Source organism: Microtus pennsylvanicus, chromosome 10 (assembly GCF_037038515.1).
Source record: "Microtus pennsylvanicus isolate mMicPen1 chromosome 10, mMicPen1.hap1, whole genome shotgun sequence".
Taxonomy (NCBI): Eukaryota; Metazoa; Chordata; class Mammalia; order Rodentia; family Cricetidae; genus Microtus; species Microtus pennsylvanicus.
This window is the reverse complement of record NC_134588.1, coordinates 98,918,904-98,933,422: the sequence shown is the minus strand read 5'-3', so window position 1 is coordinate 98,933,422 and position 14,519 is coordinate 98,918,904. Positions and strand designations below refer to the sequence as shown.

The following is a 14,519-nucleotide window of genomic DNA, read 5'->3' as shown; positions in this document are numbered from 1 at the left end:
AAACTCACAGATTCACCTGCCTTTGTCTCCCGAATGCTGGGATCAAAAACGTGCACCTCTATCGCCCAGTGTGTTGTTTACTTTCTAAGCCTCAGTTTCCCCATCTGATCAATGGAGACCCTACAGTTATTCCATCACTGTGGATGGTGGGATGCACCCAGCACAGAGCCCACCATGAGCAGGGGAACCTTCTTCATAACTGGGAGACGCCTTTGAGCCACTGCTTAAAGGTGTAGCCGAGGGTGTAGAAAAGACTCATTAGAGAGTTCCACATGGTTTGTGGATAGACTGTTACCCCACCTCATAGGCACTGCAGGGCATTACAGCTCTTCTGTGGTAGTTGGAGGGTATGTGCGTGGGTGGGGACAGAAGAGGCACCTCACACTAGTAATGGTCTCCAAGGCCTTTATTGAGAAGGGGAAGAGCATCTACAGTTGACTGATGGGCACTGGGCAAGGAATGTAACAGTCCCACAGGGAGAGGAATACAGAGGAGGAGAGCCAGTCAGGGTGTGGGAAGGGTCCTCTCCTCCCAAAAAGGCACTGATGGGTGAGCACCCTGGAGCGGGGTGAGGGGGGAGTTATACACACAGGGTTGGCAGAACACAGGCGGTCTTGAAGCTAAATACAGCCAGGCAAAGGTGAACAGCATCCTTGAAGCCACAGCTGCCCAGGACTCCTCCGGACAGGAAGGCAAGGACCCCCAGAAGGCTGGCAGAGCTTCGGAGGAGCAGCCCAGCCTTTCCTCTTAGTGTTTTGTGCAATTAAAACAAAAACAAAATAAATATAACTTACACACTTCTTAAAGGGCACTAAAGTCTGGTCTGGGGAAAGCGGCTGAAGCAACCTTTGGAGCGTGCAAAGCAAGGCTGGCCACCAAGAAACCTGGTGGCCCAAGAGCAGGAGGGCTCCGTGGACTCCCATCTGCACACTGGTGCATGTAGTCTGTCCTGTGTCCTAGCACCTGCGTAGCCAGGACTTTGGGAGTCTCCATCAGGTACATGAACATGGGTTATCAGATTGCCAGAGGTTCCGGGAAATTCCATCTAAGCTCTATCCATCCCAACGGGGCAGGAAGGAAGGGGACAATGGTTTGGGAGATAAAGTGTGGGTGTTAGCATGGTAAATACAAAAACCCAATGAAGCAAAACACCCTTGGTAACAGAATAACCCTAGAGAAGCCTCTCTACATCACCTTACGACATTCCCCAGCACAAAGCACTGTCCAGCCCGGTCTTACGCTCTTGCTGACCGGCAGCTAGTCACAGCACCTGAGCACGTTATTGTGACAGGTGATTCTTTCTTAAAGTGCTTGGCCAGTTATGTTCTCTTACATACATTAAACTGGTCCCTGGGATTTTTGTTCATAGCGTAGTTTGCTTTAGCAAACTCTTTTCTTTTCTGAGATCAGGAGGGGAGTTGTGGCCAGGTCGTAACTATCGACTCTTGGAATTAATGACGACCCTCCCCAGCACATGGTTGATTACAGACCACGGGGGCCCCCTTAAGCCCTCAGGCAGCTATAGCTGGGGAGTGCCAGAGCTTGCTGCCCAGTTGCTACTTTCCTCCCCCACTCCAAGCTGCCTGTCTTCCCAATCACGTGCTGTCACAAGGTCTGGGCTCGCCTGTGGGGGCGTGTGGGGGGGTGACCTTTAGAAAGTCAGCCCACACAGGAGCTCACCACCATCTGAATAGGAGCCAGGAAGTTTAAAAGAGTTCCTTTTTTAAAATCTGTACTTATACATCCTTGCGGGTCCCACCTCCCGCCCCCACCAACTGTCACTCACCCACCAGCATGAAAGGGGAAACACACGTGTCACATGGGCCAACAGTTCTTCTAGAAACCCCAGGGAACTAGGGTAGGCGGCCAAGGCGGCCACCCCTGCCCAAAGCGATCTGGCTAGGTGTGTAGATGCTGGCTTACCCCATTTCCCAAACAGCGTCTGCTGGCCTGGTACCCAGAAGAGCATCTGTCCATGTGACCCAGGGTTTCTCAGTAGAAGAGGAGGTGACAAGCCCAGCGGAGCAGAGGGTAGCTCCAAAGGGCAACAGCTGGGCGTGTGGTCTTTGAAAAGTCACACAGACCGTACAGTACACTCTTTTCAGTCAGCCAGGTCCCCCGCTTCACAGTTGAAGTGCTGATTAAGAATGGTACCCCATGGCCCTTCAAGCAGCTCAGGACTCCAGGAAGGAAAAGGCTTGGCAGAGCCGTGGGCACCCCTGTGAGCCCTGGGAACTACCCACATGATGTGGAGAAACACTGGCCTAAGCCCTTCAAGCTGGAAGAACAAGCGATTTGAAGGGAAATTTAGAAATCATTCCAGGAGCCCAAATCCTGCCTCCCTAAGGCCTGGTACTGCCCGAACTGTTAGATGTTTCCCCATGGAGGGACTCCGGGTACAGGAGTAGAGGTACCCGGCTACCAAGGATTTGGAGGGACAAAAGAGCAGTCTCCTCCCCCAAGTGTGGCAGGCTCTCAGGGCTGCTGCAGATCCCTGGAGGTGGGTATGGGCCTTGAGTCATCTACCCCAGCTCTGGACCTATCTACAGCAGGGCAGATCTAGGGGCATTGAGCAGTAGCTCTAGTAGGTGACATTGTCCCTGGAAGCTCACCTTTGCAGAATGACCCCTCTGAATTCACAGGCAGTTGGTCCCAGATGAAGGAGCAAAGGTCTTTAGAAACAGTCAAAAGCCGCTCCCCATACTCCCAGCTCCTAATCTGGCCTGATTTCCAAGGTTTAACACCAACAAGGTGGGGTCCTGGTTTAGCATCTCTAGAAAGGTCACACAGTGTTCTTGGAAAGCTGGGGCCTCTCACTGGTGGATTCTTTGCTCATCAGCCACATGCAGGTTCCCCAGAGGTTGTGCTCCCAGCTCCCCCGAAGTCAGGACTCTGGCCTGGCTTCAGGGCCCATGGTGGGAGGCACCAATGGGGCTGTATAGACCGATGGCACCAGCCACCAGGGGGCAGCAGGGCTCTACAGGTAGCCAGTCTGGGCCTGAACTTTCTGGGGGTCTCCTAGAGGGAGGCTCAATCTCTCAAGTCCCCCTGCAGCCTCTTAGACCCATGCGGGCCCTGAGTACAATGGGCTGTACAGGATGTGGGGCCTGGCTTTGGGTAATTCTCTTCCAGAAGGTAGTTCTACTTAGAGAGAATTAGAAAACGCCACCTCCAGGCCCTTGCATAGGAAGGAAAGAGACCTAGAGAATCTCTTTTCTTCCCTAAGTGTCCTGTAGTGCAGGTGGGAGGCTCTGTTCTTAGGTGGGCGCTCAGAGAGGAATGGAGACAGGGAAAGCAAGGGACATGGGAGAGGCAGAGGTGGCAGGCAAGGTGGCATGGGTAGGCAAGGTGGCGGTGGCCTCAGGTGAGGGGGCTCCCCTGGGACATTTCTGTCAGGATGTCGATGAGGTTGTTCAGCCCTGAGAGGTAGCCATCCTCCCGGTTCCCCTCCTGCCAGGGGACGTCGTGCCGCAGGGTCTGGCCTTCTGGCAGAGGTGTGGTTTTCCCAAAGTCGATCATCCACACCTTGGCTTGCTCCTTCTTGTCATGGATGAAGAGGAGTGAGCTGCCAATGACCTGGGGGGAAGAAGGAGGGTGAGCAGGGGGCAGGGGAGCAAGGGGGCAGGGGAGCAGGGGGGCAGGGCCAGGACCAGGGTGGGGCAGGATGGGCGGGAGAAGAGGCGGATGGACGTGACAGGGCCAGGAGGAGGGAAGATGAGCAGAGCCTGGGGGAGAGGAGTTGGGCTCGGAGGGGGAGTGGGGCTACGATTCACAGAAGGAGTACTTAGGTATTTGAGAGACTTAAGGAAACTCTGAGGCTATATGATCTTGAGGGAGGCTTGGACCAGCAATTTCGCTTCCTACTGGAACTGGGGGTGATGGTGAGGAGTCTCAATCAAGCAGGTGAGGTGTGCCTGTCACACTGAAGGCTCAGTATCCTACCTCATGGCACTTGAAGAAGGGAGAGACTTCCAGGGTTTCTCGAATGGCCTTCAGCCGGTCCCGGTAGGCGATCTAAGGACAGAGGGGATCACAGTTCTCTCTCTCTCTCTCTCTCTCTCTCTCTCTCTCTCTCTCTCTCTCTCTCTCTCTCTCTCTGTGTGTGTGTGTGTGTGTGTGTTCAGGTATATGTGTGTATGATCAGATCTATTTAGTGCATTAGAGTCACTGGATGACAGGTAGCAATGACCTTGTGTTCATTATTTTCTCCAGCCTCACCTACCCCAGCTGAGCTCAGAATTACACCATTCCGAGGAGACTATGTGCCCCTCAACCTTCTCCATGAGGGGGTAGCCCATCCCAGCATGCCAGCCATCAGAGTCAGAGCCCAGAACTGGTTGCCATGGTAACTTCCTGACCACAAAGTGTCATGCCCCTGACTAAAGACAGGATAAGGGGAAAGCTACCATATGTCTACATGAGCCTCCTCCACAGAGCCTTACAGATCTTCTGGTGTGAGCAGTGGGGTGCCTAATCATTCCCGAGGGCTAACTCTGTGAGTCTCATCACCCAGAACTACAGAGTCACTAGGGAAGCCATTATCACAGGGTTCCAGCAGTGACATAGTCAGGCGGGACCAGTCAGCAGTACCCTGGCATCCCTAGCAACAGCAATCAACCCTTCTTGCAAATGCAATAGGTGGCATGACTCTGAGGGTCTGAAATGACCCAAACAGATGCCCAGGAACGAGAGAGGGCAGTCACTGCAGACCGGCTGTGTGCATTCCAGTCTTATAGGTCTGGGCCCGAAGGCAGCAGGAAGTGCAGGGACTTTCTGTGTCAGGCCAACTCAGGTGTGACCCCTAGCTCTGTTTTTCTCTATCTGTGCCCTTGACCTCCCAAGTCTCCTTGTCTGCCAACTAGAGACGAGAATGCCAGCTTGCTTGTCCTCACCAGAGGGCTTCTGAGGGGATATGATGAACACTCAGCACAATGCTCAGCCAGCAGCAGGTGCTAAAGAACCCCCTCCGTGGTTGTTCCCTGACAGAGAAGGGCAGTGTGCTGAGACAGAGTGAGTGATTGACAGCTCAGGAGAACGAGTAAGTGGTCCCCAAGCTTCTCAGAACACCCATGAATTCTGGGAACAGCTACATCAGCTTCATACAGAAGTTTGGGACTAGGGTTTCAACACCTTTCCTAGCTTACCTAGGTTGGAGAAGGGATGGTTCCCCGATCCCAAACCCTGACTCACCAGGATGTTCTGGTTTCCTTTAGTGAATTCTCTGAAGGCCTCGGTGACCTGCTCCCTTGTTTTGGTCTTCTTGAAGTCACGGTTCACGGAGCCATCTTCCTTCTGAGGAGGGAATCACCCAGAGGCGGTCAGCAGAAGCCCATGACCTCTGTTCATGAGCATGACCCTCACGCTGCTCTGTGGAGGTGGTCAGGCGTTCAGGGAAGGCACAGCAAGGCAGGTGCAACCAGACAGTTGTCATCTGGCACAGGGGAGCCTGCCCTGGGCCCAGCAGAGGAGCTCAGAGTGGCACTAGACCCTGGGCCACATGCTGCTTAGGAAGTCTTGGTGGTGTGAGAGTATCTGAGACACAATGGAGAAGCACTCTGTTCTAAGCAAGGACAGCAGCAGCCCAAGGTAAACCACAGCTTCAGCTCCTGCTCAGAAGCTTGTTCCCTGGACCAGTGCCTCACAATGTGTCCTATTAGTGTGCCAGCAGCCATTTGGACGATCAGGCTAAGTGTCACCCTGTCACAGGCTTGTGTTTAAGTGACCCTCGTTTAACAGTGACCTCAAGCATGAGAGGCACGATATGACCATTAAAAAAAATGTTTGTTTATTATACAGTGTTCTGCCTGCATTGTGCCTGTATACCAGAAGATGGCACCAGATCTCATTATAGATGGTTGTGAGGCACCCTGTGGTTGCTGGGAATTAAACTTAGGATCTATGGAAGAGTAGCCAGCCAGTGCTCTCAACTTGTGAGCCATCTCTTCAGCCCCAATGCTGGCAATTTTTATGATATGGCAAACAGAACCTGTAAAGTGTCTCACGTGTGTGTGTGCATGTATACACACATACTTTTGTGTGTAAGTGCACTTGTTCACATTGGTTCTCTAGATTCCAGACAGTTAGTTCATGTCTTGCAGTGCACTGCACACCAAGGGGCACTGTGCAGATTCTTCCAAAGCCAAGGTCTAAGCCTGGGTTGCTGCATCCCTACGCCCTCATCCACCATCTCCAGGTTTTGAGCTCAGTGCTCCTTCTGTTCAGACTGGCCTGGGCAAACCAAGTACGCAGGGCTCTGTCCTTTTGAGACAAAGGGGGAGAAAAGGTGGGACCGGCAGGAGCTCTGACAGTTGCACCCATTTGCCTTCGGCTGGAAACAGCTGACAGCTGTAACTTCAGGGAGGCTTGCTGCAGGAAGACAGCAGGCAGCTGGTTCTGAGGGAATGGTGGAGGGTATGGAACCTCAGCGGAACCTTCCTCATGGGGCCTCCCTGCCAACCAGGACAAGGGAGGGCAGATGCCGGCGCAGGCATTTGGCCTCTCCCTGCCAGTGGATGCTGTTGGCTGTGCGATCCCGCGGCCAGGAGAGGACCATGCCAGGGTGAGAGGTGCCAGGGTGTGCTGTTCAGACAGGCCACAGATGGAGAGGACACGTGTATACAATTTGCATCTAGTCTGAGAGCTGGATACTGCCAGGAAGGAAGGCTGGTTTCAGAAGAACGGCTTTCTCCGTTCCCCAGCTCTAGAAGCCAGTGAGACACTGGTGATCACAGGAACTCACATCTCCACGCTCTGTGAGAGAAGGCTGCAGGAACCTGACTCATTTCAGTTACCTAACTCTGATTCCACGCTGGAGAGGGGGTCAGGCGGACCAAGCCTGGGCAGAGAAAGGGGGGACCAGGGTCCCTGGAGGGATGGCCACCTGGTCTGACAATGAGGAGTCTGTATTCCCTCTGCCTGCTCCCAGCTAGGTCTTGCAAATCTAATAGTCAGGGACATGGACTGGAACATAGGGACAAGGACAGTCTTCTGAACTCCTTTTCAGGGCACCCAAGAGGAAAGGATGGAGGATGAGGTTTCCAAGGCGATCCCAGCTAGTCACACACCTCTTCTTGTTGGTACCTCACTGGCAGGGAGCCAACATCTTTCATGTGGCAGGCATATATGCTGGCTCCTATGTAGGGTTTTCTTTACAGTTCTAGAAATAAGCCACCCCTACCCGATGTGTGTGAAGGGTCTGATGGCCTTTCACAGTCAGCCCACCTGCAGCTTTGGCTGCAGAATGGGCCAGCACCCCTGAGGCTGGCTGTCCACACTTAGGCCTGTATAGGTGAACCTTACAGACTCCAGCACCCCCAGGTCCTCATTGCCACGGAGAACTGAGAGGCCTCAGCATCCTCAGACCACACATCACAGGTCTCACCTTAATGCCCTCGATCCTAAAGCCCAGGGTAGCCGTGGAACTGATAGTCTCTCGCCACTGCATGTAACGTGGCTTGGTCACAGCCCTCTGGGCTTTCTCCTCCTCAGTGGGGGCCTCAGGGTCCACCTCAACCATCTTCTGGTACATGTCCTTCCGCAAGCTAGGCTTCTTCCGGGCCTTGGTGAGTTCTTCCTCAAGGTATGTCCTGCATGGGAGAAGAAGGGCGTGAGTTCTGGGGCTGGGTTGCAGCTCCCTGTAGCCATGGACTGTCTGGGGAGTGAAGACCTGAGCTGGCTGCATCTGGTACCAGGACAATGGTCAAGATAGCAACATCTAAGATGAGGCATATCCACTGGGAAAGCCACATACACTGTTTGAGCTGATTGAGGAAGGCTGTCCCCAAGGCTCTCAGAGCACCTTGATGCTGGCCCTGTGAAGGCCTGATAAGCTCAGGAGTCCCCTCCAAGAGGCCTTTTGTAGGTGTCAGGACAGTGCTCCACTTGTGGCAAAGAGACAGAGGGCGGGGTTCCCTCTTGACACTCTGTTGTGGCCTGGCAACCTGGAAATCAAGATTTCTGTCCTTCCAACCTGTCTTCCTGTCCTCATGCAGCCCGAGACTGGGTTGCATCTGTTTTTTTTTTTTTTTTTTTTTTTTTTTTGCAGGGGTTCTTCTAAGCACCAAGGGCAGCATAAGTGGGAGCTGCAATGACCTATACTGTAGAGGGAGCAGAGATGACCTATACTGGAGAGGCGCATAGATGACCTATACTGGAGAGGAGCAGAGATGACCTATACTGGAGAGGAGCAGAGATGACCTATACTGGAGAGGGCTGCTCAGGTCTCTGTAGCCCATCTGTGTCTCAGAGATAAATCTGCCACACCAGGTCACTAAGCCTCTGATACCGGGGAGACTACCAGGTATCATGAATGACCTCATTCGCTTCCCTTTGCTGTAAGTGGAATCTGCAGGCTAAACAGTGAGAACACTAAGCTCCTGGGAGAAGTGACAGAGAGAGACAGGCCAGGCTCAGAGCAGCCTGGAGCAGAGTCCTTGGTCCAGAATTCTGGGTACCAATCCTGGTCCCCGCACTACCTTCCCAAACTTCCATCACCACCTCCAACTGGAAACATGACTCACCCCGACTGTTCCCCTGTTATAATCCTCTCAGCCGTGTGCATGCTGCCCAGGGCCCCATGAGGCAGCAGTCAGCAGTTAGCTGCAGGATGGGGAAGTGGGCCCCTTGCACCCTGCGTGGGTGTAAGCTGCCCTCAGAGGCACCCTCCCTTCTCTCCTGCCCACTCTTCTCCCCTGCCCCCCAGGCACTGTCCCAATACCCCCCTCCACATCTTTCTCAGAATGCCAGTCTGGGTCCCAGAACAGACAGACCCAAAATCTTCATCGTACAAAGAAGATGATTTCCGAAAGCCCTGCACCCTTTGGTATTTACACTGTAATAAAATCCCCAACTCCCTGGGATACACGTGTGTAAACGGGTCCCGGCTATTTGGGAAGATGGTAGTGTGTAGCTCTGGTTGGGTCCTTGCATGTGTGCACACCCATGTACTCATGCGTGCAACACACCACCGTGCACACAGATACCAAGTTGTCAGTGGACCTGTGCATTGTGGGGGAGGAACTCAGGCCCTACACTCCCGAGGGTGCAACCCAGGCCTGCTGGGCAGGCAGTAGCCACACTTCTGCAAACAGGTTCTCGGTAGCGCCTTAAACAGGAAGCAGACACCAAAGTTACAGCCATATCCACACGGATCTTTCTCCAGAGCGGCCCCCACAGCTTCAGTGAGGCAGAGTCTGTAGCTCCTCAGGCACAGAAGGGAGCTTGGAAGGGATGTTCCCAATGGATACTAGCTGGGCAATAGGTCTATTAGAGGACCCACTGGGTGCCTATCACTGTCCCGCTGCAGAGGGAAGGCCTGGGCTCCATCCCTTGTAGGGGAGTGGAGACCTGCTCGCCAACTTCTGGAGCCCGAAGAGTAGATCTGGGGTCACTAGACCTGTCCCCTGATGGCCGGAATCTGAGGCTGACTCAAGAGAAAGAAAGGGAGGTGGCAAGTCCATGGGAGACCAACAAGCATCATCAGGCCGAGGCGCGGGCAGCTTTTGCAGAGCTCAGGGGCTGGGAAGCAGCCATAGGTCAGGATGACAGAAGACACAGACACAGTGAATGGGAAGTAATAGATGCAAGGATGCCTACGAGCAGTGTGAGCGCCTGTTCACTTGGAGCCAGATCTCGGGAACACCCGGTGTAAGATGCCTCCAGGGTCCAATGACTTCCCTCAGTGCCACCACCTCTTACCCACCATGACTAAGCCCGGCTCTGCTGGTGGGCCTTCCCACTGTTTTTATAAACCTCATGCCCTCCCTGAGACTTGGTGTTTGACAAGAACCTGTGTCCCAGCCTCTTTCTGCAGCAAGGACAGGCCATGCGCTGGTGACAACCACGGACCCCTCATCTCAGTACAGGCACAGAGGGCTATGTTTCTGTGCTACTGCATTTGGGAGAAAGCCACAAGTTATGATCCAAAGAGGACTAGCCTGCCACTCCAGGGAGCTCTGTGGAGATTGGACCCCTGGCATGTCCAGTGAAGGCAGGCCACAGCTGAGGTCCTGGGGACACCAATACTATGCTACTACCTGGGACGGTATCCATGGAGACTCCTGCTCAACTGAGAGCATAGCCTACCCTCCCAGTGTGGCTGGTGTGGGGTATGGTGGCTGGTGTGGGGCGTGCTGGGACGGTGTGGTGTGGCTGATGTGGGGAGTGCTGGGACGGTGTGGTGTGGCTGGTGTGGGATGCGCTGGGACGGTGTGGTGTGGCTGATGTGGGGAGTGCTGGGACGGTGTGGCTGGTGTGGGGTATGGTGGCTGGTGTGGGACGTGCTGGGATGGTGTGGATGGTGTGGGGAGTGCTGGGACGGTGTGGTGTGGCTGGTGTGGGGCGTGCTGGGATGGTGTGGTGTGGCTGGTGTAGGGAGTGCTGGAACGGTGTGGCTGGTGTGGGGCGTGCTGGGACGGTGTGGCTGGTGTGGGGCGTGCTGGGACGGTGTGGTGTGGCTGATATGGGATGCGCTGGGACGGTGTGGTGTGGCTGGTGTGGTGTGTGCTGGGACGGTGTGGTGTGGCTGGTGTGGGGAGTTCTGGGATGGTGTGGTGTGGCTGGTGTGGGGCGTGCTGGGATGGTGTGGTGTGGCTGGTGTGGGGCGTGCTGGGACGGTGTGGTGTGGCTGGTGTGGGGCGTGCTGGGACGGTGTGGTGTGGCTGGTGTGGGGCGTGCTGGGACGGTGTGGTGTGGCTGGTGTGGTGTGTGCTGGGACGGTGTGGTGTGGCTGGTGTGGGGAGTTCTGGGATGGTGTGGTGTGGCTGGTGTGGGGCGTGCTGGGACAGTGTGGCTGGTGTGGTGTGTGCTGGGACGGTGTGGTGTGGCTGGTGTGGGGCGTGCTGGGATGGTGTGGTGTGGCTGGTGTGGGGCGTGCTGGGACGGTGTGGTGTGGCTGGTGTGGGGCGTGCTGGGACGGTGTGGTGTGGCTGGTGTGGGGCATGCTGGGACGGTGTGGTGTGGCTGATATGGGATGCGCTGGGACGGTGTGGCTGGTGTGGGGAGTGCTGGGACGGTGTGGTGTGGCTGGTGTGGGGCGTGCTGGGACGGTGTGGTGTGGCTGGTGTGGGGCGTGCTGGGACGGTGTGGTGTGGCTGGTGTGGTGTGTGCTGGGACGGTGTGGTGTGGCTGGTGTGGGGAGTTCTGGGATGGTGTGGTGTGGCTGGTATGGGGCGTGCTGGGACAGTGTGGCTGGTGTGGTGTGTGCTGGGACGGTGTGGCTGGTGTGGGGTATGGTGGCTGGTGTGGGGCGTGCTGGGACGGTGTGGTGTGGCTGGTGTGGTGTGTGCTGGGACGGTGTGGTGTGGCTGGTGTAGGGAGTGCTGGGACGGTGTGGTGTGGCTGGTGTGGTGTGTGCTGGGACGGTGTGGTGTGGCTGGTGTGGGGCATGCTGGGACGGTGTGGCTAGTGTGGGGCGTGCTGGGACGGTGTGGCTAGTGTGGGGCGTGCTGGGATGGTGTGGCTAGTGTGGGGCGTGCTGGGACGGTGTGGCTAGTGTGGGGCGTGCTGGGACGGTGTGGCTAGTGTGGGGCGTGCTGGGACGGTGTGGCTAGTGTGGGGCGTGCTGGGATGGTGTGGCTGGTGTGGTGTGTGCTGGGACGGTGTGGCTGGTGTGGGGAGTGCTGGGACGGTATGACTGAGGCACCTAGTACTGTGCTCAGAGTACAGAGTGCACAGACCTTAGGGTCTGTGTATGGGGAAGGTAGAGCTAGGGTGAGTGCTGCTTCCAGGGAGACCCCTTCCTTAACCCCATAGGGTTAACTAAGTCCCTTTAGACAGAAGAGTTCTGAGGCACAAAGAGAGAGAAGCTAACAGGCTAGGAGACAAGGGAAGCCCGAAGGGATGGGTACCCTGCCCCTGGCAGTTCCCCAGGGAACAGTCAGCCACACAAGGCAGAAGGCCCAGGCAGTGCTTTTGGGTATAGCTGCACCTGTCTGGGCACCAGCAAGAGCACCCAGGGGGACCGTGCATGCGCCTACCTCCCTCTCCTACAGGCAGATTGAGCCTGGGCTTCCCATGTTGGAAGGAAGGGCCGGGCCTCTGCTTAAGTGGGCATATTCCAATGTATCGTGGAAAGAATTTTCTGGAGACAGAAATAAGACAGCCCGAGATCTGAGGCCATGTGTCGGCTACAGGGACATTCTGCTTTCTCCCTCACCCACCCTAGCTCCCTGGGGGACAAGACATGCAGGGCTTCGGAGTGGAGGAGGAGGTAGTCAGTGATGAGGATGAACTAACAGCAGGGCCTGTGTTTCTCCATGACCCCAGCCCTGCTCTGGGAACGAGGGAAAGGGACACGTCTCGGTCAGCTGGCAGGGACTGATTTTAGGACAGAACTCCCAGGAATGAGAAAGGATCTGTTGTTGGCTGAACCCAAGCACGCCGAGCCTTCCTCCTCAATCTCTTCATTTAAGAAACAACATTTGATGGGCTGGGGAGACAGTTTAGGTGGTAAAGGGCTGGCCACCTGGGTAAAGCGTAGCGGCAAGCACTTGTCATCCTGGGGCTGGGCGAGTGGAGACAGGTGGCTGCCTGGGACTAGAAGGCAACCCAGCCCACCTAATCAGAGAAGCCAAGGTCATGAGAGATGAGGAACAAGACCCAAGGTTGAACTCTAGCCTCCAAATGCACAGCATACACACACACACACACACACACACACACACACACACGCACGCACGCACACAACCACACTCATACACACCCACCCACATGCTAAAGAAATAGATCAAATCAGATACAGGCTTTAGCTCTGAGCTCAGACCACTGTTCAGTGGAAATCAGGCTCTCTGGGGTGAGCATGCAGTACTGGACACCTCAGAGGCTGACAATGACGGCCTGGAGGTAGAGGTAGTGTCCACTTCTGCCAGAGGCTTTATGGCCCTTCAGGCTCTGGAGTTCTCTGGAGTCACTTCAGGCCCACCTGTCACCTACCACAGGGGCCTCGGTAGCTCCCAGACTCCATCTATAACTGCACCCCAGTGGCAGTTCCTTTTCTTTTTTGAAGTTAACATGTACTATAAACCAGCTCCGTGGTCCCTCTCCATTCCTTTCTCCGCTGCAGTTCACTTACCAAGAGGTCATTGTCTTGCTTCCTCCCTGTTGGCTACCCACCCTACCTGACTAGTGTGCAGCTCCTTCTGCCTGCTCCCCAAGAGGCTCAGCACCCAGCCAGGGCCTTCTCCTGCTCACTAGAGAAGAGAAGCTCTTGGCAGGGCAGAGCCCTACACAGCCGGGCACGATGGGGAGGGGCATATGCACCAAGGAGCCTGGCTCACCTGATGCCCATCTTGCAGTCCATCACGCAGGGCGAATCGAAGTCAGCCAGCAGGTCATCCATCTGGTTGTAGCGCTCCCCATCCTTCACCACGTCCCCATGGTAGGCGGGCACGAAGGGTCTCAGCACGTCAGCCATCAGCCGGTCCAGGCAGCGCTGCTCAGACTCACAATGCTTCTTTAGGATGCGGCCATTGGCAGCTGCCTTGAAGCTCCCTGCAGAGCAAGTAGGAGGAGAGCCTCTAGCCTCAATGGAAGTCATGGATATCTGGGGACCCCCCCATTCCCACCTCTTGCAACAATCCCTTGGGAGCTGCATCAGAACTGTCCCCCACCCATTGCAGGCTACAATATCGGCTAAGCCCAGGGTTGAAGGTGTGGCCATTTGTAGACTTTGAATCCTGGTCACCCGCTCACTGACTGTAACCCTGGCTGTTCTATGTCTCCTCTGACTCCAGGCTTCTCACAACTGAAGATTTCAACAGGGCTGTGCATAGTTCTATTCCTCAGTATTGCTACAAGCACCCCCACCTTAGCCCTACTTCTTTACCAAGCAGGTGTCCCCAAGTCTTAGGAGAAAAAACTCAGTGCCTGGACATGGGACAGAGTGGGCCCAGGCCGTCTGGGCAGTGCTCCTTCAGGACCACACCCTCAGGGAATATTCACAAAGGGTGTCCATTTATGTCTTGGTCTCAGCCTGTGTTGGCCTGAAAAGAACCCGCAGGGCCATGAAGTCATGAAGGCTATGGAGTGGCTATAGAGGCGTTCCTAGAGGACAATACATGATAAAAGGCTCCATATGGGGTCTAGCTGACTCCGCCAGCACCTTGGTGACGATGGGGTGACGTAGCTGCAACTCCCATCAACTCAAGTGTTTTCCTATAGAGACTGTATCTCCACGGATATTGTAGCCCCTAAAGCATGGTAATGCAGGCGTACACAGCGGCTGCTCACTCAAGTGGTTTAGCTTTGCCTCTGTCCAGTATCACCAAGGGTAAACAAGCCACAAAGGCTCGATCTGAAGCTGTGTTGGCTTGAGAAACAAGGGAAGACTGGGTGCATTAGGGACAGGATGGGGAGATGAGTATGTTCTTGGGGATGGAGTGGGAAGAACTTTGGAAGATCACCTGTCCACAAGGCAATGTAAAGGCCACACCTTCTTCCAGGGTCTGTTCTAGGGCTGTCGTCTCCTGGAGCACCTGGCACCAGCCTCCCCACCTCCCACATCCACCAGGTACCTCCCTAGG

General features: G+C 55.3%; 1 protein-coding gene across 1 annotated transcript in view; it reads right to left on the bottom strand.

Annotated features, from left to right (window-relative positions):
* Positions 1-388: 388 nt before the first annotated feature.
* Itpkb (inositol-trisphosphate 3-kinase B) overlaps positions 389-14,519 on the bottom strand; it is an 88,946-nt gene continuing 74,815 nt past the window's right edge. Inside the window, exons 3-7 of the mRNA XM_075989315.1 lie at positions 13,275-13,488; positions 7,382-7,586; positions 5,191-5,292; positions 3,943-4,014; positions 389-3,576 (exon numbers count right to left, since the gene is read on the bottom strand). Coding sequence (XP_075845430.1) covers positions 3,361-3,576; positions 3,943-4,014; positions 5,191-5,292; positions 7,382-7,586; positions 13,275-13,488 — 809 coding nt within the window. The 3' untranslated portion in view covers positions 389-3,360. The remainder of the gene's footprint in view (positions 3,577-3,942; positions 4,015-5,190; positions 5,293-7,381; positions 7,587-13,274; positions 13,489-14,519) is intronic.